This window comes from Anolis sagrei, chromosome 4 (assembly GCF_037176765.1).
Source record: "Anolis sagrei isolate rAnoSag1 chromosome 4, rAnoSag1.mat, whole genome shotgun sequence".
NCBI classification, from domain to species: domain Eukaryota; kingdom Metazoa; phylum Chordata; class Lepidosauria; order Squamata; family Dactyloidae; genus Anolis; species Anolis sagrei.
The window spans coordinates 54,055,955-54,078,839 of NC_090024.1; the positions used below are offsets into that span (position 1 = coordinate 54,055,955).

Genomic DNA, 22,885 nt, shown 5'->3' on the forward strand with positions numbered 1-22,885 from the left:
TAGGCTCAGTTTGAATAGAATCCCACACTTTTCAGATAAGCAGAAATTTAAAGACAAATGGGCATATGATAAAGCAAGCAGTTCTTTCAATTTTCTTCCATTTAAAATCCACTCTACGTTTATATAAGATGAACAAAGTTGCAACTTGCACACTTTCTCAAGGTCACACACGAGGACACCACAGTTTAGTCACTTTGGCACACTGACTGGAGAGATAAACTTAGTGGGACAACACCAGGGAAGCAGGAAAAGCTATTTGAGATGGAGGTTTACATCAGTGCCAAGAAAGACGATACTTTTAAACAAGCACATGCCCTTCTATTTTTGAACAGAACTGGATACAGAATACAAGTTACTTAGAAACAAGCATGTGGAGCCAGGAGAAAAACAATGCTAGTCTACCCAGAGAGAGGAACATGTGATTTATGGGACTGAATAGATTCCAGTCTAAGTACCCTCTGTATCCACAGATTATGTAACCATCCACATCTTGAAAACAGCCCAAAGAACCGAGGTGGGCTGTGGGCACTGACCCCAGGACTGCAGAAGCAGTCCCATGGGTCAGTCCCTACTGGCCCTATATTCTATTAGATCCAGGCCTTTCAGGAAGTATCAAAGTAATTTGGGCAAGACATGGTTTGCTTGCTTTGTCTCAAATTACTTTGTCTCAAATTACAGAAACGTCATTTGGATGCCTCAGGTAAAAGCCCAACACAGCTCGCATTTTAGGCCCTGCCTGGGAGGGCCCAAAGGGTCACTATTCTACTACACTATTATACATAATGGGATTTGGGCATCCACAGATTTTGGTATTCATTTGGAGTTCTGGAATCAAACTGATAGAAATATTAAGGGCCTGCTGTATTTGAAATTCCTTATTCAACATTTCTGTTTTTTTCATTGAGTGTAAATTCAACAGAGGGCTAGTCTCAGACCGCACTTTTCAGAGAGCATAACTGTATGTGTGTAGTTACAAACCTGTGTTGGTTGACACTCAAAGTTTTTATTATACTTTGGGTTTTTTGCCTGAATTAATCAAAATAGAACAACTCTACAGCCTCATCATGAAGGACTAAAGAAGGAGCAGCAGGGAGAATCTGCCACCTCGTACTAAGCTCCCTCTCTGTAATCATAGAATCATAGAATCAAAGAGTTGGACGAGACCTCATGGGCCATCCAGTCCAACCCCCTGCCAAGAAGCAGGAATATTGCATTCAAAGCACCTCTGCCAGATGGCCATCCAGCCTCTGTTTAAAAGCTTCCAAAGAAGGAGCCTCCACCACATTCCGGGGCAGAGAGTTCCACTACTGAACGGTTCTCACAGTCAGGAAGTTCTTTCTCATGTTCAGAGGGAATCTCCTTTCTTGTAGTTTGAAGCCTTTGTTCCACGTCCTAATCTCCATGGAAGCAGTAAACAAGCTTGCTTCTCAACACATGGGGAAAGTGTTGCTCTTGTGGTGAGGCCTTGTGCTGACTCGATGAGAGCCAGTACAAACAGGAAGCTTCCCATGTTGGGGGGAAAGCACCCAGTGATGCTTTCACACTGGTTGATGGTGGCGCCTCCACCGGAACTCACACAATGTTCCTCTAGATGGGGTGACAGCACCTTAGGATGCTGAATTCACCCTGTGTGATGAGGTTTTTAGTTACACCCAGTTGTTTTTCCACTGCATCTCATATTACAGGATGCCTTAACTAAACATCACTTTGCTAATGATTAACAACAGACTTACTCTGTTAACATGTCAGTCCTTGTCTAAAGCTACTGCAACCTTAGATTACTTCCTATCATCTGGCTAGAATCCATAAATTGATTATTTATTTGTTGAGTGAAATGTATTAGGCTATTTCCTTTTCTATGTCCCAAATTCTACTGCTGATTACTTTCTAGAGATGTATGCTGTTTTATCACAGGAAATGCATTCTTTGTGTTGTTAATAGATAATAATGTTGATCAAACTCAATAGCAGGTTACAGCTTCCACATTTGTATATGAATTCTGGGAAGTCTTATCTACATTTGCACTTGCTCCCAATAGTGCCCTCCTCCATTAGACTAATATGAAGTGACACTTCCTTGCTCAGGGCTCAAATTTTGCTTGACCTTCCCTTCTGCCTTACATAAGCAAATAAACAGGACTGTCAACAGATGGATTCTGTATTTTAATAAAATTTTCATAGAAGATTTCATTTTTATAAGGGCTTCTTTATTTGCCAAGATGGCTTATAAAGGATTTATTTAATTGTCATTAGTCTGGAGCAAAAAGCAAAATTACAACATTCAATTCTAATTACTAAGAATCAAACTATTCATTTTTACCACTACATTAGCAATGTTTGAGTCCTTTATTTTTTAAAAAAACAGTGGGTGCATATTGAGAGTTTATAATATGTATACACCCTTCTCTCTTTGAAATATTTGAAACCAAAATCAAGAATGCTATTTTTGTACTATATCCCCAAAGATGATTAGTATTCTGGGAGTATTAGTAAAATGAATTAATGAATTAGTAAACCCCAATTTAGAGTTGGAATTTTCTCAACAGATAAGGTCCATCAACATAAAGATTACTTTTAGTGTTCTTGCACCATTTGAAATGTGACAAAAAGGTTTCAATTGAAATAACATCTTTTTAAAAAACTGACTAAGTTTATCCAGGGGTCTGCCACTTAAAGATTACACTAACACATTTGGAAGGCAATGCTAAGAATCATGTTGTGTGCTCTACCACTTTACAAATGTGAGCAAATGTGGCACCAGAGAGGCAAACACTACTATTATGGCGAATTTTTCATCAAACGAGAAGTTGTATTGTATGGGGTGGGGGTGAGGTTAATGTAAAATTCTTTTCCAGATAAATTTGGCCTGATCTGCAAGAGGTTCTGCTCCTCCTCACTGCCACTTAGAAACTCAGCATGGCACAAAATATTCCATAGGGCCTGTCTTGTGCCCGATTTACATCTGTAATACGCCCATATGGAAATTTATTAATTAACCTCTTACAAGCACTGACCTGGATCTTTGCAGCTGCCACACAGCACTGTCTATCACTGCTAATCCAACAACCAACTTAGATCAACAGTGGTGTCTAATGCTCACAGTGCATGCAAGAGAAAGGTCCCTTGTAGGTGCTGCAAAAGCTCATGGTAGAAATTTGTGGTGGATGTGGGAGGAAAGCAAGATTGGAATGGAGTCCTTCAGCAACTATACACACTAATTAATATTTGGGATTGAGAAACATAAATCAGCCAGGCTTTGAAGCATAAGACAGTCATTTAAAGGCACTGCCACAGGCATTGTTTGGCCGTTTTACAGCTCCTTTGCTGGCAGCTGCATTCCGGAGAGCTGAAAGGCATTGCTACCATTCCTAGGAGGGTGCCTCCGCCTTCCAGTCAGACATAAGCCTGCCTCCCTGATCTCTCCAAACCATCCTTTAATTAGATTAAAATACTCCAGGTTTGAGTAACATAAACTTAATAATGATTGAAAAGAACTACAGGTATTTGTACTAGGAAATACCCTTTCCTAAGACCCTGGAGAGTCACTGTGATCCAAAGTGGACAGTTACAGATCAAATATATCAGTGAACTTCATGCTTTGTCTGAAGGGATTCATATTTCAGATGAGCTTTGCTATATGAGGAATTTTGCTTTCCCCAGAACTAAGAGAGTGAAGCAGCTATCTCAGAGAGCTGGTGCTGAGAGATAACAGGAAGGCAATGGAGGAGGAGAGTATCTGCAGCTTTGAGGAAGTGTGAAGGACAATCCAAAGTTGAAATGTTCAGCTTCCTGTCCTTGGCTTATTGTTTAAGATAGGAGTGAAGCACCATTATGTTACAACCTATGATGTCCCATTTGACTCAGGTACAGGTTATCTGAAGGATTTTTATCATATTGGTCTGCCCATGCTTTGAGATCTTTTGAGGAAGCCCTTCTCTCTATCCCACCACTCCTGCATGTAGATTGGAAGGAACATGCTGGAATCAACGTCTTAGAGAGATTAGAATGGCAACCTCTGTACTATCCTTCATGGATAGTAGGGAGGTTGCCATTCTAACCTCTCCCAGCAGGTCTTTGATAACTGATTGCTCAGGAAAGAAATGATCATTTTGAATATGTTATACTGTTGTATTCTAGATACTGAAATTGCTTTTAGTTACATTCTTAATATTTATTTATTTATTTACTTTGCTTATATACCGCTGTATCTCAAGCCCGAAGGCGACTCACGGCGGTTCACAAACAGTAAAAACAGTAGAAACAGCAGTGGTTCCATACAACATATAACAATTGACTTAACACATTATCCATAAATTACCAATAAGCAATTACAATGCACAATTATTACAAAAAACAACCGTACCCAATCTTCTCATCATCCAAGCGTAGTCCAGGTTCATCGTCCATTGTTCCATTCCTATGTTCCATTACCAGATTGCACTAAATTACTCAAACGCCTGCACAAACATCCAGGTCTTCACCTTTTTGCGGAATACCATTAGAGATGGTGCTAGTCTAATGTCCGTAGGAAGGGCGTTCCACAGCCGAGGAGCCACCACCGAGAAGGCCCTATCTCTCGTCCCCGCCAGCCGAGCTTGAGAAGCAGGTGGGATCGAGAGCAGGGTCTCCCCGGAAGATCTCAAAGTCCTGGTGGGTTCATAGGCAGAGATGCGGTCAGATAGGTAGCTAGGGCCGGAACCGTTTAGGGCTTTAAAGGCCAACGCCAGCACTTTGAATTCAGCCCGGTAGCAGATTGGTAGCCAGTGGAGTTGGCGCAACAGGGGGGTTGTATGCTCCCTGCGCTCCGCTCCTGTTAAAATCATGGCTGCCGAGCGTTGGACTAGTTGGAGCTTCCGAGCTGTCTTCAAAGGCAACCCCACGTAGAGAGCGTTGCAGTAGTCTAAACGGGATGTAACCAGAGTGTGGACTACCGTGGCCAAGTCAGACTTCCCAAGGTATGGGTGCAGCTGGCGCACAAGCTTTAGCTGTGCAAATGCTCCCCTGGTCACCGCTGAAACCTGGGGTTCCAGGCTCAGCGATGAGTCCAGGGTCACACCCAAGCTGCGAACCTGCATCTTCAGGGGGAGTGCAGCCCCATCCAACACAGGCTGTAACCCTATGCCCTGTTCGGCCTTGCGACTGACCAGGAGTACCTCTGTCTTGTCTGGATTCAATTTCAATTTGTTCGCCCTCATCCAGACCGTCACAGCGGCCAGGCACCGGTTCAGGACCTGGACAGCCTCCTTAGTAGCAGGTGGAAAGGAGTGACAGAGTTGGACATCATCCGCGTACAGATGACACCGTACCCCGAAACTCCGGATGATCTCCCCCAGCGGCTTCATGTAGATGTTAAACAACATGGGAGACAATATTGAGCCCTGAGGAACCCCACAAGACAATGGTTGTGGGGTTGAACAGGTGTCCCCCAACAACACCTTCTGAGATCGACCCTCGAGGAATGACCGGAGCCACTGCAAAACAGTACCTCCAAGACCCATCCCTGCGAGGCGTCCCAGAAGGATACCGTGGTCGACGGTATCGAAGGCCGCTGAGAGGTCAAGCAGCACCAACAGGGACACACTCCCCCTGTCGAGCTCCCGGCGCAGATCATCCACTAAGGCGACCAAGGCTGTCTCGGCCTAAAGCCAGACTGTGCCGGGTCTAGATAATCCGTGTCTACCAAGAATAATATAATAATAATAATATAATTCTATTGTTAGTTTTTGTACGATACAAATGTTAAGTTTCTGTTTTAAATATTGTAAAGTGCCTTAAATTCCAACTGGGAAGGGCAGGGGGAGGATAATGATGATCCCTCTTCACCTTAAGGCAACCAAATGCCTTGAACCCCTTCTAAGCTTTCAAAAGTTTCAGTCCATTTAAACACTTGGCTTTAAAACTGTATAACTGAAACTACTGAACTGTATATGATGACTCTTCAAACAGCTTCCTATTTGCTGTAACATTCATACAGTTCAATTTGAAACAATCGGAATTATAGACCACAAAAGATAAGAATCAGGTATGTTCATTAAAATATCTGGGTTAAGAAGAGAAAATGCAATTCAAGGTGTGGTTTCAGGAGGTTTTGAAACAACCTGGAATCATTGCTGTCTGGTTAGAAATAAGGGAACCTTTTTTTAACAAATAGAGGTGTCCTGAAAGAAGATTGGAATCTACTGATAGATCTATAGGTGATGTGCATAGATCCCCAAACTCCTGATTCCTAAGACTTACAGTAAGGGGAAAATAGATCTCTTCCATGGTTGATTCTCTGCACATTTATTCTATCTCCTAGTGTTCTTAATCAGAAAACAAGAATTCAAAATGGCATATTTTGATAGAAAGTGATCGTGTGTAGTGGTTGGTGTGTTGGATTAGGAAACCAAGAGACCAGTGTTTGTATCCACAACGGACCATGAAAACCCACTGGGTGATCTTGGGCAAGCCACACTTTCTCAGCCTCAGACAAAGGCAAGGGTAACCCCCCTCTGAACATATCTTGTCAAGAAAACCGTGTTATGAGATAACATGGGGGAACTGAACATGGTGGGAGGGATTAGACTACTGAAGAATGAAACACTAAAAACACTCATTGATGAGCCATTGATTTATGAACCAGTCAAGCTTGTAATCACAATCTCAGACTCCATCATCACATCGACTTGCACTCATCTTAACTTGAGTCCTTCTTATTATATACAAATTGGGTATTTCAAAGAGATCCACAGATCCTTCAATGATCTTACTCTAGTCCACTTTGGCAATAGCATATAACAACAACAACAGACTCATCAGTAAAACAGATACTGGCAATAGAATATTAAGATCCTGAGGTGGCACTCTGGGACATCTTCATATAATCCTAATGCCTTCAAATATATTTTAAAGACACTTTATTTGTTAATATACTGCTTTGAGGGAAAAGTCAGGAGGAGATGGAGGATCTGCACTTCAAAACATTCTTGGATGACTATTATTTAGATCCATTTCAAACTGGCTTCTGTATAATTTTTGGCACTAAAATGATCTTGATTGCCTTGATGGATAGTCTGACCTATGTTGGAAGAAGACCAGAGAGAATGCAGCTCTGACAATTTTCTTTTATTTCTTGTTGGATCTCATTACTATCAATCACAATGTCCTCCTGGCTTGGCTGTGGGTGATATGAATCAGGAGCACTGTGGTTCCACTCCTATACACTCTGAGAAGAAAGTATCACAGGATTATTGCTCAGTCTTGCAGTACTTGTCTTATGGTGCTTCAAACCACTGTTTATATCATGCATTTTAGCATCTATATGAAAACAGAATGACATCTACCAGGGATTTGCAGCAAGGTGTCACATTAACCTATGAAGCTGACTTTTATTGAGTGGACTATTACTACTTATGCATTGTTGACACTGACTGGCAGTGATTCTAGGGTTTCAGGCATGAGGTTTTCCAGCTCCATCCAGAGATCCCAGGATTAAATCAAGGACAGAGGTCAATAAACTAAAGCTCCATCCAGAAAAGAATGAAATTAGCTCTAGAAGATACTGTATGTTCCTCTAAAATATCATGTTACAAATGCACCTGTCTTCACATGTCCAATACCCTTGGCAGGCGCAACAGACAAAAGCCATCCTGAAGAAAGACAACCTGGCAACAGTTATTCATACTTTAATAAATTGTGGATGGAGCCAGCATGCTGCAGTGATTCAGACTAGGAAAAACAAATCTGAATCTCTCACCATGAATTAGAGCCAACCTGAAACTACATAAAAACAAAAAGAGACTAAACTACCGATTTAAAAAAATGCAATCACATTTGAATGCTTCTTGGAAGTTAAGTACCGTGAGTGCTGGCCAGTATCAGAGGACATTTATCTCATATATATACATGTGTGTGTGTGTGTTTGTGTATAGGTAGATAGATAGTTGCACTTTATAAGCTAAAACAGAATATCCTGGGGGAAAACTAGTGCTCTGTTCATGGGAATGTCTCTTTGGCACAACACTCTTGGTATCAAGGTGTTTACAATAAACTTAGGGGGCAATATCTGAGATGGATGTCACTTTGTAGAATGAAGTAAAGTTAAATAATGTTTTCTCTACTTTACTAGTTCTTCCTAAAATTGTTAGGCAAGCCAATTTTGCTTTGCAATTTGCAGAACAAATTCATTTTGCTACAAGGGGAAAGGACATTCTTTCTTCAGTTCTTGTAAGTAGGTCAATGCAAATGCATTGTAGAAAGGATTAGACTGTTCCCCCTCTTCGTCCTCTTCCCAGTAATGGTAACTTCAAACCATCCTGATTTAATTACGTCTCTCATCTCAATAGTAATGAAATTATATGGTTATTAGCAGCTGATACTCTGGTGGTCCCAATTTATGTTTTGTAACATTTGAGGTCTATGGCCTTAAAGCACGTGTACAGTTCATGTTGAAAGATTGGTTTACAAAGTGATAAATGCTCCAGAAAAGGCAATGAATTAAATTTTTTATTCATTTGTTTTAAAATATTTCCAATACTAAAATCACCTCTTCATCTGAAATCTCTGTTTGTATTTGAATGTAATTTAAAAACAGATAATGTAACTGCATTAATAAAAATCCAATAAATGCAGTAAATTGGAGAGGCATAACTATTCTATCAACAAATCAATCAATTTCAAATTCCTGGATAAAGTAATTTTATTTTACTTAGTGGCAAAAAGAATATGGAGGTAGTTCTAACTGTACCTCCTCAAGGTGTGCATTTAAGAGACCAGAGGGAAAAAACATATTTTTGTCCAAATAACACTTTTTGAAGATAACAAAGTTTTTATAACTGATGATATTCACAAAAAGCTCTAGCTAGTAATTTTCTTGAGCAATGGCAAGAAAAAAACATGCAGAAGGCAACAATTTTCCAACATGAATCTCCTTTGGGAGAGTTAAAGTGAGATACAAATAATAAATAAATAAATAAATAAATAAATAAATAAATAAATAAATATGGTTTTTGCTATAGTAGCATCACGTTCTGCGTGATGCTACTATACAGTTACCCAGAACAGCAGCATGCAAGCATGGTAGAAGATTTGTGAGTGGTAGAACATCAGTTGATGTCTGAGGGCCTCATCAGATGGCCCTTTGTAAAGCGGGGAACAGCGGGGAAAATTGTGGGGCAGCGTAGCGAACCCATCTATCTGTATTCCCTACTGTCGGGATCCATCCTCTGCCTTCCCACAACGTTTTCCTGCAGTCCCTGACTTCTTCTTTGGCTCCTCTGCCTTTTTGGGATGCCTTTTGCATGCCGCCAGCAAGGAGCCCCACTGAGCCCTGCTGGAAATAGCCTTGCATCATGTGATGGGTTCTGGGGGACTCTGTGCCAGCAGCGCAGAGAAGCGAGGAGAAGACATTTTTTTTTACATCATCTGATAAGGTCATATATGTGCCTTCACGTCACCTGGCGAATTACAGTAACCTCATGAATGTCATATGGTTTTTTAAGGCAAGAAAGGCTCGAGAGTTCTTTCCTCTAAAATACAGCTTACAGTAACCGGTATTTGTAGGTTATCCCTCATCCAAGAACTAAACTGCATTTAGCTTCCATGATCAGACAGGATCTGGTGCCTTAAGCGTATTTACATAACCTATTAATGCCTATCTCATATTAAAATATAAGCTACAGAAGAATCCTGGTGACACACTTGATGATCTAGGAGTCACCAAAGCTCATATTCTAAATCTAGGAACACACATTTTTGCTAAACAGAACATCTTAAGGGTGGGGGCGGGGGGTGGGGGAAGAACCATCAATAGGACTTTATAGCTACCTATTATCTTACTTATGAAAAATTCTGGAACAATTAATTAACAATTTCCAGCATCCCTCAACTAGTCTAGCCACCTACATAGCCCTTCATGACTTGGGAGTTAAAGGATATTAAAAAAGCAACCCTTTCCTATATATACTGATATGGGCCCAATAGTAACACCAGAAGACCTGTTCAGCAGCAGTTTGTGGTTATTCAAAACAATCCCTTTTCAGCAATATATTCCTAAATCATGGAACAGGATACCCTTCCCATAGATGGTTATCTGATACCTACTTGGTTTTCTTTTTTAGAGGATAGAACTTTGTATTCTCTCTGCCACTTTAATCCTCTCTATATATTTCTGCAGCTATGTTCATATTTTTCAGTCATTTTATCCCTATGGTATGTTTGTTGTTTTACCACCTTCTTCTGCTTTTGATTTATATGAATTTTCAATTTTATCTCTGCTGTATTTTTGTTTTATGATAGCCTGGGAGCTATTTGCTATAGGGCAACTAATAAATCTTAGCAATAATTGTTTTTATTTATTGTACTTTTAAATTACTGAGTTACTAGCTTTCCCTGGGCACTGCACAGGTAATTTTTTTAAAAAATAGAACACAAACACAATGGCAACTGGCAGAAAATATATTATGAGCACCTATCATACATATATACCTCCAAAGAAACTAAAGATTTCATATAAAAATGCAAAATTTACAATATTCTGTGTGCCAACAGAATCAACCAGAGGAATCCTAGGAGTCATGGGATGATTTTGCTAGAGCAGTGGGTCCTTGGTATCTGCTAGAGTTTGGTTCCATGACCCCTCCCATCACCATGGATATAAAATTCTGTCCCTCATATAAATAGCAAATTCAAGTTTTGCTTTTGAAACTGTGTTTTCAAGCTGTAGATATTGGGCTTGGCTGATAAAAAAAAATGGTTCAGAACTCGATGTAGGGGTGGTTCGATTCTAAAGTCAATTCTGATTTTCACAGAATTTTTTTCAAACCTTCTGAGACTTCCAAATCCTTTCGTTAATGGTTTGAAAGTGTTATTTCCTGTTTCATTGGGTGGTCTTTACTTTGAAATTAGTTGTTTTACTCTAGAAGTGGGGAAAAACAAATGGAGGAAATTCCTTTCTTCTCTGGTTTTAAAATTGGCTTCTCTGGCTTTAAAACTGGCTTCTCTGGCTTGAGCCGAGACCAGGGACCAGAAGTGGTGAAAAGCAAGCGGAGGAAATTCCTTCCTTCTCTGGTTTAAAACTGGCTTCTCTGGCTTGGGACGAGGCCAGGGACCAGAAGCGGGGAAAAGCAAGTGGAAGAAATTCCTTCCTTCTCTGGTTTAAAACTGGCTTCTCTGGCTTGAGCTGAGGCCAGGAAATTCCTTCCTTTTCTGGTTTAAAACTGGCTTCTCTGGCTTGAGCCGAGGCCAGGGACCAGAAGCGAGGAAAAGCTTGATCATTTCTGAGTCGTAACAAAAATGGCGGAAAAAGTTTCGGAAGGGCAAAAGGACTTCCGTTTTTTTAATAAAAACTTTGATATCGCTTCAAAAAGGTAATTTTAACGAAATTATTACGAACAATGAGTTTTCCGATGTGACTCTATCCATGCCTAGTAGATACCATTAATGAACTATAATCCTTATAGATTTATGAATCTAATCAAGAAAGATGACAAAATATATTTCAACAATTATACTGCTTCTACTCCACTCAGATATAAAACAAGGCTCTATTAGGAATAGTTTTCAAAATATGATGAGCAATAGTAAAGTCATGTATTACGATGAGTAATAGTAAAGTCATATTCTCAGTGGAAATAGTTCAGAGAACTGGTTTGATGGGAGTTTAGTATGGAAAAAGATAAGGCCATTGGAAATATGGATTTTTAAAGAGCTACAAACAATCTCATTGGTTATCCAAGATTATACACAATAACAACTGCACAATATCCTGCACAATGTCTAGATCAGTGTTTCTCAACCTGGGGGTCGGGACCCCTAAGGGGGTCCTGAAGGGGTGTCAAAGGGGTCGCCAAAGACCATCAGAAAACATAGTATTTTCTGTTGGTCATTGGGATTCTGTGTGAGAAGTTTGACCCAATTCTATTGTCGGTCGAGTTCAGAATGCTCTTTGATTGTAGGTGAACTATAAATCCCAACAACTATAACTCCCAAATGTCAAGGTCTATTTCCCCCAGACTCCACCAGTGTTCACATTTGGGCATATTGAGTATTTGTGTCAAGTTTGGTCCAGATCCGTCATTGCATGAATCCACAGCACTCCTCTGGATATAGGTGAACTATAACTCCTAAACTCAAGGTCAATGCCCACCAAACCCTTCCAGTGTTTTCTGTTGGTCATGGGAGTTCTGTGTGCCAAGTTTGGTTTAAATCAATTGCTGGTGGAGTTCAGAATGCTCTTTGATTATAAGTGAACTATAAATCCCAGCAACTACAACTCCCAAATTATAAAATCAATCCTCCCCCCAACCCCACTAGCATTCACATTTGGGTATATTGGGTATTAGTGCTCAATTTAGTCCAGTGAATGAAAATCCATCCTACATATCGGATATTTACATGACGATTTATAACAGGTATCAAGTAGCAACAAAAACAATATTATGGTTGGGGGTCACCACAACATATGGAACTGCATTAAGGGGTCACGGCATTAGCAAGGTTGAGAACCACTGTTCTAGATCCAGGGAAGTCATGCTACCCCTCTATTCTGCCTTGGTGAGATCACAACTGGAATGCTGTGTCCAATTCTGGGCACTGAAATTGAAGGGAGATGTTGACAAGCTGGAAAGTGTCCAGAGGAGGACGGCTAAAATGATCAAGGGTCTGGAGAATAAGCCCTATGAGAAGTGGCTTAAAGAGCTGGCCATGTTCATCCTGAAGAAGAGAAGACTGAGAGGAGACATGATGAGGGCCATGTATAAATATGTGAGGGGAAGTCATAGGGAGGAGGGAGCAAGCTTGTTTTCTGCTGCCCTGGAGACTAGGACATGAAACAATGGCTTCAAACTACAGAAAAGAAGATTCCACCTGAATATTAGGCAGAACTTCCTGACTGTGAGAGCTGTTTAGCAGTGGAACTCTACTCCAGAGTGTGGTGGAGGCTCCTTCTGTGGAGGCTTTTAAACAGAGGCGGGATGGCCATCTGTCGGAGGTGCTTTGAATGTGATTTTCCTTCTTCTTGGCAAGGAGTTGAACTGAATGGCCCATGAGGTCTCTTCCAACTCTATGATTTTATTATTCTATGCTCCTGTTTCAGATTAGTGATGGGTGCTGTCCTCGAAGTAGGAGATTTGCTCTATGATTCTATATTCACAGTTGTATTAACTGCAATAAGTCAGTGCAATCAGTAAAGAAATTAATTCACTTTTTATAGAATTAAAGATCAATACTGGCTACTATCCTTTCTAATACAACAGGCAAGAAAAACAAGGGATATATTGCAACTGTCTCTATGAACTGAATCACATTCATACTAGGAAGTTGTTATGAAGATAAATATATGCTCAAATATTTCATAATTACCTTCAGAATGAAATATTATGACAAATCATATGTTAAATCATTAGAAAGGAGGAAACATTCCTTAATGCAAACACAATAAACTCATGTTTTCTATCTACATGGAGATGTTACAAAATTGTAAAATACCAACTAATATCAGTGGCCATAATCATGCCAACTGTAATAACGAATAACCAAGAAAATGAGAAAAATATGCAGGACTGGACCAATATGAACCATTTCACCTTTATAAACGGTTTTATAAACTCTCCCTTTCCAGGAATAAGTGGGGATTGTATTTCCCAGCTTTTTCCTTACTGAGTACGTGGCTACAATGAACACAAAGTTTAACATTAATCTACAGTAGAGTACAACAGAAAAGGGCAGGATTAATGACCTGTGAAATAAGTACAGTCAGTGCTGGTTAATCTATGTCTGGCTTAGCCCAAAGCTTTAAGATGTAACACTGGCCAGATGCAGAGCTGGCAAATAATAGTGTGAGAGAAGCAAAATACACTCAAGAAGTGCATTTCCATTGTGTAGGGTGGGAGAGAACTCAGTTGGTCAACAAAAATATCTTTGTTTATCCTGTTTATCATTTTTCTAAAAGTCAGAATGTTCTGACAGGAATAGCAGTTAATGTTTCTTCACATGTCATGTCAATGAAAGAATTATTTCTGGTTTTGTTGTAGGATTCGCCCACTGCATTCCTAGCACATTGTAGACAATCTTTCCTTTCAATCTCCTTATTGTTTTGTATCATGTGCAGTTATAACCACAACACATAAGTATTCCTGATTTGGAAAGAACTAAAGCTCAGAATCAGAGAATGTATTTTTCATGCAGGATGAGGCAAGATGAGGCATAAAGGGCATTCTGACTCCATGGTTTGTTTCCACTAGAAGTTGATCATGGAGCCATGCTAAACAACCTGACAATCTTCAAAGAGGTGTCAACTCTAGGCATTTCTGAGGTCCTCCAGCATGAGTTTATACTATATATCTACTGGAAGTAGTTCATCCAATAGGGTTCCTTATTATTGATTATTTTCACTAACTTTGTTAAGTCCAGAAATGTATCCCCTATGGATATGGTGGTCATACAGTATAGGAAAATGATTATCTATTGTTGTGGCTGTTGTTGTTATATAAACAACAAACTACATTCAAGGTGGCTTGAATGTGATTAGCTAAACCAGAAAATCCATGGATTTTAACACACAATAAATGATTACATTACAAAAGCAGCATCCGTTTGAAACACTGTAAAAGAAGTAGGATACTTCCAAATAAAACCTTTATGGTGTAATTGTTTCTCTTCATTCACAGAGCTGGGGGGAAGGGTGTTTCAGGTATCTTCCATTTATAACCCTGATGTGTTTTCCTGCCCTTTTATCTTTTTTTCTGTCAAAAAGGGATTGATAGTACAGCTGAATAATGTCTTTTTTATTGCTAGCAGTAGGAACTTGTCTGGATGTAGTCAAAACATTTAATTAAAAGTATGGTTCAATAGAAATCTTCACTACTGACCTAACATTGCAAAGGAATGTAGGTAGGCATACTGCTCTGGAAAGGCTTTACCAGGATTTGGACACCAATGACTGAGGGCCCCTCCACACAGTCATATAACCCAGAATATCAAGGCAGAAACTGGGTTATCTGAGTACACAATGACATATATTCCAATTCAAAGCAGATATCGTGGGATTTTATTCAGCTGTGTGGAAGGGGCCTGAGAAAGTCTCATTGCTCTATTTGCTCTATCCCATATGCACATACATGACACATACATCATCCTCTATTAGAGGAAACCAGGAAATCTTACAGAGTGACTTTTCACTAGATGTGAGTATGCTCAAGTACTGTTTCCCTATGTATGTTATACACAGAAGGAAAGGAGAGTATACATTTAAGTATGAGCAAAATCTTCTGGCAAAATCCAGCTACAACACAGATGAATGTTCCACTGATATGAATAAGAGTTAAACATCTGTTTAGCTCTGAAATGAGTGGGAATAATAATGCAATCCTATGGATGTTTAGTTAGGAAATAAAGACAAATATTTTCAACATTGCTTATTTCCAGGTTCATGTGCATAGAGCTTCAGTATAAAAGGGATTAATTTTGGCTGGGCTATGCCCTAAATACATGTTTTAACAGTTTAGTATAAATCTCTTACAGAGTTTTCTAGATTCTAAGAATATGCATATTTAAATTACTAAGTTATGCCTAGAATTGAAAAGCTACAAGCACCTGACCCAGACCAATTTCAAAAGTATTTGTTCCCAACTTGACTTTACAACAAGGTATAGTGCCAACACTGCCCCGTCCACTTCTAAAATTGGAACTGTACCCGTTCACTAAGTAGCCTAATGGCTGACCAGGTTGGGGTTGTTCAGTCTACTTTGTGAGTCACAAAGCTTAAAATACTATGATTATACATACAGCAGTACACAAAAATCTGAAGATTAGAAGTATTAAGTTAAGATCCCATTCAGCACATTATAATCCCCACATTCCTCCCCTCCATTTTGCATTTTGTTCTTGCAAATTATTTCTACTTCCTCTCGGTCATGGTCACCAGGGGAAAAGCAACGACTGCATATATTCAGTTTTATTTTTGCTATTTATACACTCCTCCTCCCAATTCTCTTGAGCACTGTGACTTATGGAATTAGTTATCAAAGAAAAGGAACAGAATGTCAGGTGCAGAAGATTTTCTGTTCAAAAATGATTTGAGTTGTAGCCAAGTGTTTCTCCTCATATTTTCAAGTTGAAGATATCTTTGTGAAATTTAAGAGCTCTCTAAAATGCAAGCAGAGGAACAGTAATTTTATATCTCCATAAAAAAAAACATTTTGCCTCCTACAGCTAGTGCAAAAAGCCTTGTTACAGATAAAATTTCAAAAATGTAATATTATTAATGGAGTGGAGGAAATATTTTACACCATAATAAAAGTGCAAGCTACAAATGACTTCATAGGAGACCAATATTTAACAAACACCAATGAAGTAAAGCACAGCCTATGCATTACATTTCATTTTGGCAAGGAAGTAAATAATATGCCTGGATCCTTCCTTCCTCTGTGTCATTTTTTAAATAATATTGTTTTTAAAATAATTCCATTAAATCTCTTTCTCACATGTAAATAACGTAAGTATTTTCTTCCAAAAGATCTACCAACCTCACTGGAATATACACATAAATAGCTGGACGTAATGTTACAATTCAAATGAAGATAAGTAGACTCATCTAATAAACAAGCACTTGCTTACTTTTGTTCAATTAACCAAAAGATCACTCTTGATTACTGCATATTTCTAATGGAGCATAAATGCACAGACAAAAAAACTAAACAGTCCACAGTGAAATACCCTGCCAAAAAAGCCAAACTGAAGCTTGGGGATACAAAAATCTATTTGTGTTCCCAAGCTACACAGAACCAGTGCCAGAATCAGAATAGAATAACAGGAGGCACTAAGATGCATCTAGGATAGCCTGCTACTATGCTATATACACAGAAATACGAATTTGCTCCTAAATTTACTATGGCCGAAGTGCTTTTCATTCTGCAATTGAAACAAAAAGATTTAGCACACCATTAGGGCAAAATAAATCTAGCAGGAAAGAAACACTGCTTTCAATCTAAATATGTCTTCATGCATGCCACAACAAGAAAAGTTGTATAATGCCAATTCGCTGAGGCATGCACTCTGAAGGGGCAAACAGGGAACATTACCTGTAGGCATGCCTCCCTGTAACGTTCAGACCAGAAGCTGAACAAGCATGGTAAAAGAAATAAGGAGTTCAAATGAAGCTTGTTACTTACCCTGCAGCATGCACCATGATCTTCTTACACACTCCTAGTTATTCCAAAACACTAAATGAGAGTCTGATAGAATAAAAACTGAGGTGCCTTGGAGGCAGTGAAAAGAAAACTCCCAAGGCAACAGTCTTCAAGAGACTAAGTTGAAACTAGTGCCCAAGATGCTATGTACTCTTGGTTCTATCTTTAACTTGTAAATGATTTGGTTTCACATTCCTCTGAAGTCCTGCTGGCAGATGCCTTCATGAGGCTTACCAATCACAAGCACTCAGATCCACTCCCTTTCTCTTCTCTCCCCCACCCCCTGTTACTCCACCTCCCTCACTTTCCCTCCTTTGGAGAGCCCCAGACAGCTGCTGCTTCTGCGGTTGTTGTTACCTGTCTCGGCAAGATGAAAGAAGACGCTCTCACTGCTTCTCCTTGGTGTTTGGGTACAGGCAGAAATTGAAGCCCTCCTGCCATGTCTCTCATTCAGGCATTACTGCAGTTTTGCAGCCAGGAATAAACTAGCTTCCAAACTTGGCTGCCCAGGAAAGGAATGTTCTGCAAGTGACATTCCTGAGAGCCTGCGGCAACAGAGGACAGGAGCTACCCGGCCTTAAGAACATGCGTAATTATGTGCTCTACATCACTGAGCATATAGAGAATCCCAGAGCTGAGTGAAAAGAGCAACACCCACTCTATGTCACAATTGGAACATCCGTATTACCAAAATGAACAGCATCTATCTACATCTGGATCCCAAAGCACTTTTTTGAGGGCATTCTCTCTTGGAAAGAGAGACAAGAACACCTAAATAAATAAACATGCCTGTTTGTAAGAGCCCTATATGTCAATGAAATTTATTTCCATGAAAGCGTTACTTAAAACTGCAGTTATAATAACATTTAGAATTGCATTGTATCAGCAGCATTAAGACACTGCATTCACAATCTCCGAAGGGGCATTCCCTCCATATACTATGTGGAAACTAGTGGCATAAATCTGCTTACCTGCAAATCTAGTAAGTTCTTGAACTAATTATTATTTTGTCTTTTGGATTATATTCTGAAGCTATCAGAAGGTTTTAATACAATCAAGCACTTGGATTCAATGTATGTCTACACTCGTAATTTTTAGTAATTAGTGTTACTAGCTTTTGGTAGATCTACCTGCTATACATTTGTCTAATCTTACTTAAAGTCATGTAAGAATACTGTAATTCGCTTTTGGGAAAGCTGAAAAAAATGTAAGCTTTATAGATATCTTGTCTTCTCCATAGCACTTTAAGAAAAATTATTAATGGATTTAGAAAAACAGGCTGGTACAGAAACATCAGGGAATGATGCCAAGCCGATTTCCAAGAAAGAGGTAGCTGAAATCTAATACTGCTGCCAAATCTAATATTAGCTAATGACTAAGTGTGCCTATTCTGCATGGGGAGAAAGGGGAGAAGAATATGTCTTCCTTTTCTCATGCTAAAATCCTAGATTATTCCAATTAAACTGAATAGTTGAGACTGAGGGCAAGTACCTTTATACCATGTAAAGGGAAGCTGTGGAATTCAACATTAAAAGATAGTCATGGCCGCTAACATTGATCGTTTTTAGGAAGGATTATAAAAAAAATAATGGAGGACAACAATGGCTATTACTTTCAGAAGAGGCATGCCTTTCAGTACGTTCATTTATGAGGGAACACAACCATTAATGTCCTAGAGCAATTGTGTTCTGCTGGTGGACTTCCTATAGATATTCCCATTCTGAGATCAGAATGGCAGATTGGGAGAGATTTGTCCTGATCTAACAGGGCTGTTCTGATGTTCTTGCCATGGGGAATGTGCCTATTGCAGTCTGGATCTGCAACTAATCATCCACTGAATCTATTTTTATTTCTTGGCCACCCATTTCACCTCACAAATCTCACTTAGGAAAGATATTTTCCAGACCCTCCTTTAAGTTCGGGAATCTGAGTGGCAGTCTTTTAGCCCTTTCCTGTTTTCCCAATTATTCCCCTGCTTTACGAATCTTAACAGTCGTATCTTAGAGAGGTCACTCCTCTTTGTTAGCCCATTAAAATTATTTCCCAAACTTATTTAGACAAGAGAAAGAAATGGGAAAAATGAAGGGAGGGAGAAAGAGAAAAAACAAGTAAGTAAAAGGAAAAGAAAGGAAATGGAGAGAACCTCAGACAAAACACTGGGAAACCAAGACATCTACGTTCTTATCTGTTTTTTCAATGCTATCTTTCTATATATCTTCCTACTTCCCACTTATTATCAGCTAATCTTTGTATCTTTTCACACTGCCATTTTGTCATATCTTTCTACCCCCCCCCCCCCACCCTCCAATTCCCTTTTATCATATCCCACACGAATCTTTATCTGTATCTTTAACTCTATATAACTTTCTTTATTTAAAGACCACCATATTTTTATGCTATACTATTTTTAATGTACTCTTTAAAAATTAAATAAAGATTATTAAACAAAAAAATTCCCAAACTGTTATGATGCTTAGATAAACTCTTTCAACTTTTGGGGCACCCAGCAGGATTTTTTTTTCATCTCAGGAGAGACTTGAGAAACTGCAAGTCGCTTCTGGTTTGAGAGAATTGGCCTTCTGCAAGGATGTTGCCCAGGAGACACCCGGATATTCTGATGCTTTACGATCCTTGTGGGAGGTTTCTCTCATGTCTCTGCACGGGGAGCTGGGGCTTACAGAGGTAGCTCATCCATGTTTTCCCTGAATTCGAACCTGTGATCTGTCGGTCTTCAGTCCTGCCAGCACAAGGGTTTAATCCACTGTACCACCGGGGGCATGATTTCCCAGATTTATAATGTCCCCTTTTTATTTCTAAAACAAACTTTTTGGAATTTTGCCTTTTGACTCGACAAGTTGCTGCTGCCATCCTGACAATAACTAAGAATGTTATGTGGCATCTCGAGGCATCTACCATGGTTTTGTGTTGAGTTAGGTCTGGTTGTTGCTTGTCCTTTCTGAGAGCAATCAGTTTGGAATTTCAAATGGAAACATGGCCCAGACACTTTGATGACAAGTTGGGAAAGACTTTGTCAAATGTTTACGAATCTAGTACAATATTCCAATTAGATATACCTGCCACAAATGATAGATATTAATCCTGAACTACTGAGTAAGGCTGCAATCTGATACAAACCTACCACATATAAAATCAGCTGCAGTGGAGCTTGCTTTTGAGCTTGCTTCGGTCACCTGGAAATGTACACTGTACCAAACTTCAGTTCAGAGACAGTTTAACTGAAGGCAAGACTAACAACTGGATTTACTTTGCCTGCTTGCTTGCTTATTTTGTTTGATACTCAAAAGGCTTTGAAACATTTTGAAACAGTATTTTAGAGAATTAGCTACCTAAGAACTAAAAAATTCAATGTACACTATCTGCCGGAACCCAGATGCCTTAAAGAGCCAGACACAAGGAAGTATTCAAAACAACAGTTTATTAAATCAAAGTAAACAGGACTCAGAGACACTTGCCTCAGTGTCTCTGGTCAAAACTCAAAGTTTGCAGCAACTTGCAGCTTAAAAAATGAACTTAATTAATTGATTGATCTTGGAACTTGGAATAATGGATGAGGAGATCAGATTATGACTTTACTGATGAGACGTGATGGATTAGTTATATGGATGTATTGATGTTAGATTGATGTACTGATGTATTGTTATATTGATGTAGTTGCCTTAGTTACTGTTTTAATTGCTAATGTTGTGCACTTTGTATATTGGTTTGGTTGTAAACCGCACTGAGTCGCCTATGGGCTGAGAGAGTGCGGTATACAAATAAAGTAAATAAAATAAATAAATAACTTGGAAAATAAACTGGATTAAACTTGCAAAAAATCGGATTAAACCAGTGTTAGTTCAAAACACACCAAAATCACACAGTTCAAAGATAATGGTAAAACAAAGAGCCATGAAGAAAAGCTGTCGTCCAAAAACAGTCCCAAGTTGAAGAAATCCCAGATGAAGATTCCAAAGTCCCAAAGGTAGCATCGTTGTCAGAAACAGTCCGTGGTCAAGGAGAGGGGAAATCCGCACTTACGAGAATCCAAGCCGGATGATGCACGAAGGGCTAGTAACAATTTCCTTCCATGTCACCTCTCATTTTTGTAAATGCGTAAAACTTGCTTATATCCTGTGAGAGATGGGGTTATAAAAACGACCAGAAGTAACTCTACCACTATCTCTCTCTGGAAGTTTTATAGATACTAAACTTCTAATTCTGAGACTGTCACAGTTTATTTGCATTCCATTCCCTGAAAGGACTTGTAGCGATCTGCAATTATTAAAGGTCTCAACCAGAGGGTAACAAGACATTCCCTTTCTTTGTTTCTCTTTTGACTTCACAAAGTGTTAGGCTTCAATGTCTTTGCTTACTACACAGCAGAGTTGGGAATCAAAAAGTCCACAAAACATTGTAGGACTTCAGCTACCAGGAGGCCTCACCACTGGTTATGCTTGCTAAAGCTGCTTGGACTTTATAGCTCAGCAACATGTGTAATGACATCTATTTCCCATTCCTTAGACTAACTGATATATCCTACAATGAATGAAAACTGGGACATACACTAGTCAATTAACCTTAGAAGCAAACATTATGAATGTTGAAGAGCAGACAAGCTGGCAGAGACTGCAGGAGCTTGCTTTCCTGACCCCTTTCCCTTCCGCCAAATTATCAAAATACTGTGTCATGGACACCTCCATGCCATGCGTTTCATAGCCAAGGTCAAGGAATTAAAACATCAGGAGGCCTTGAGTGGGAAGGAGCCTGATAACATGAATTGGCTTGGACTGGAAGGTCTGGAGGTTGGATGGAGGAACTTTTGGGAGTTGGGGGTGGGGGTTGGGTTTTGGTGGATTCTTCATTCATAATTTTGCTGTATAGTAGTAACCTAGCATTAAAGAAATTTCCAGGATTTCCCTGTGAGGGAATTTAATTGCTACCAAAATTCTGTGATCATCATATACATATTATTTTTGTATGTTAAGATCTATTTGCAGCAATTGATGGCAACAGGACAAATGATAGGAGAAGAGAGAAACTGGAGGCATGTTAAAAACAGCTGAAAAATGGGGTTGAGGGTTGATAGAACTGACCTTACAAAATGGGGACAGTTGGAGGGTACACACACACCACCAACAACACTACCAGTGCCAGAAGCCCTGAAGCTCCATTGCCTTTGATAATCACTAAATTTTGTATTTTAACTCAACTTGATGTTTTCTGGGTAATAAAGAAACAAAACTCTCCAACAATCACAAATAAGGCACTTCTGCTAGAGTTGCACAGGAACAAGTACATTGTGTGATGTACAGAAATGCATTTATTCGTTTACTGTGGAACACGTAGCTTGTTATTCAATCTGCTGTTATGGCAACTCACAAAACATCATCACACCATCAATTTTAATAGAATATAAATGGAAGCAACACTTCTTAAAACAATATACACACCAACCACCTTGAGTCCCCTTCAGTACAGAGAAAGGTGGGATATAAATAAGGTAAATAAATAAATCAAAAAGGTCCAGAATGTGTGCTGAAGGTATATGACATAGGTCTTCTGCTGTTAGTGATGCTCACTTCTAGATAGAAAGCTCCTCCTTTTTACAGAAAAGCAAAGGATTCTTTTTTGGAGTTTTGTAAGAGCTGGTAAAAGCAGGGGGTGGACAATGCTTGAGTAAAAGGAGCCCTCCACTTGGCCCATGGTCCATGGAAACTCAAA

The 22,885-nt window shown here is 39.4% G+C and overlaps 1 protein-coding gene across 18 annotated transcripts in view; it reads right to left on the reverse strand.

Moving 5' to 3' along the window:
- DTNA (dystrobrevin alpha) overlaps nt 1-22,885 on the reverse strand; it is a 267,832-nt gene that overhangs the window by 190,073 nt on the left and 54,874 nt on the right. For 4 of the 18 annotated variants that reach the window (XM_060775254.2, XM_060775252.2, XM_060775257.2 and 1 more), the window contains exon 1: nt 17,147-17,371. The exons of 1 other annotated variant lie outside the window; for it this stretch is intronic. In XM_060775254.2, the coding sequence (XP_060631237.1) occupies nt 17,147-17,163 (17 nt within the window). In that variant the 5' untranslated portion in view covers nt 17,164-17,371. Of the gene's footprint in view, nt 1-17,146; nt 17,373-22,885 lie in introns of those variants that run through there. 13 more of the 18 variants (XM_060775260.2, XM_060775263.2, XM_060775258.2 and 10 more) reach the window with 5 other exon arrangements.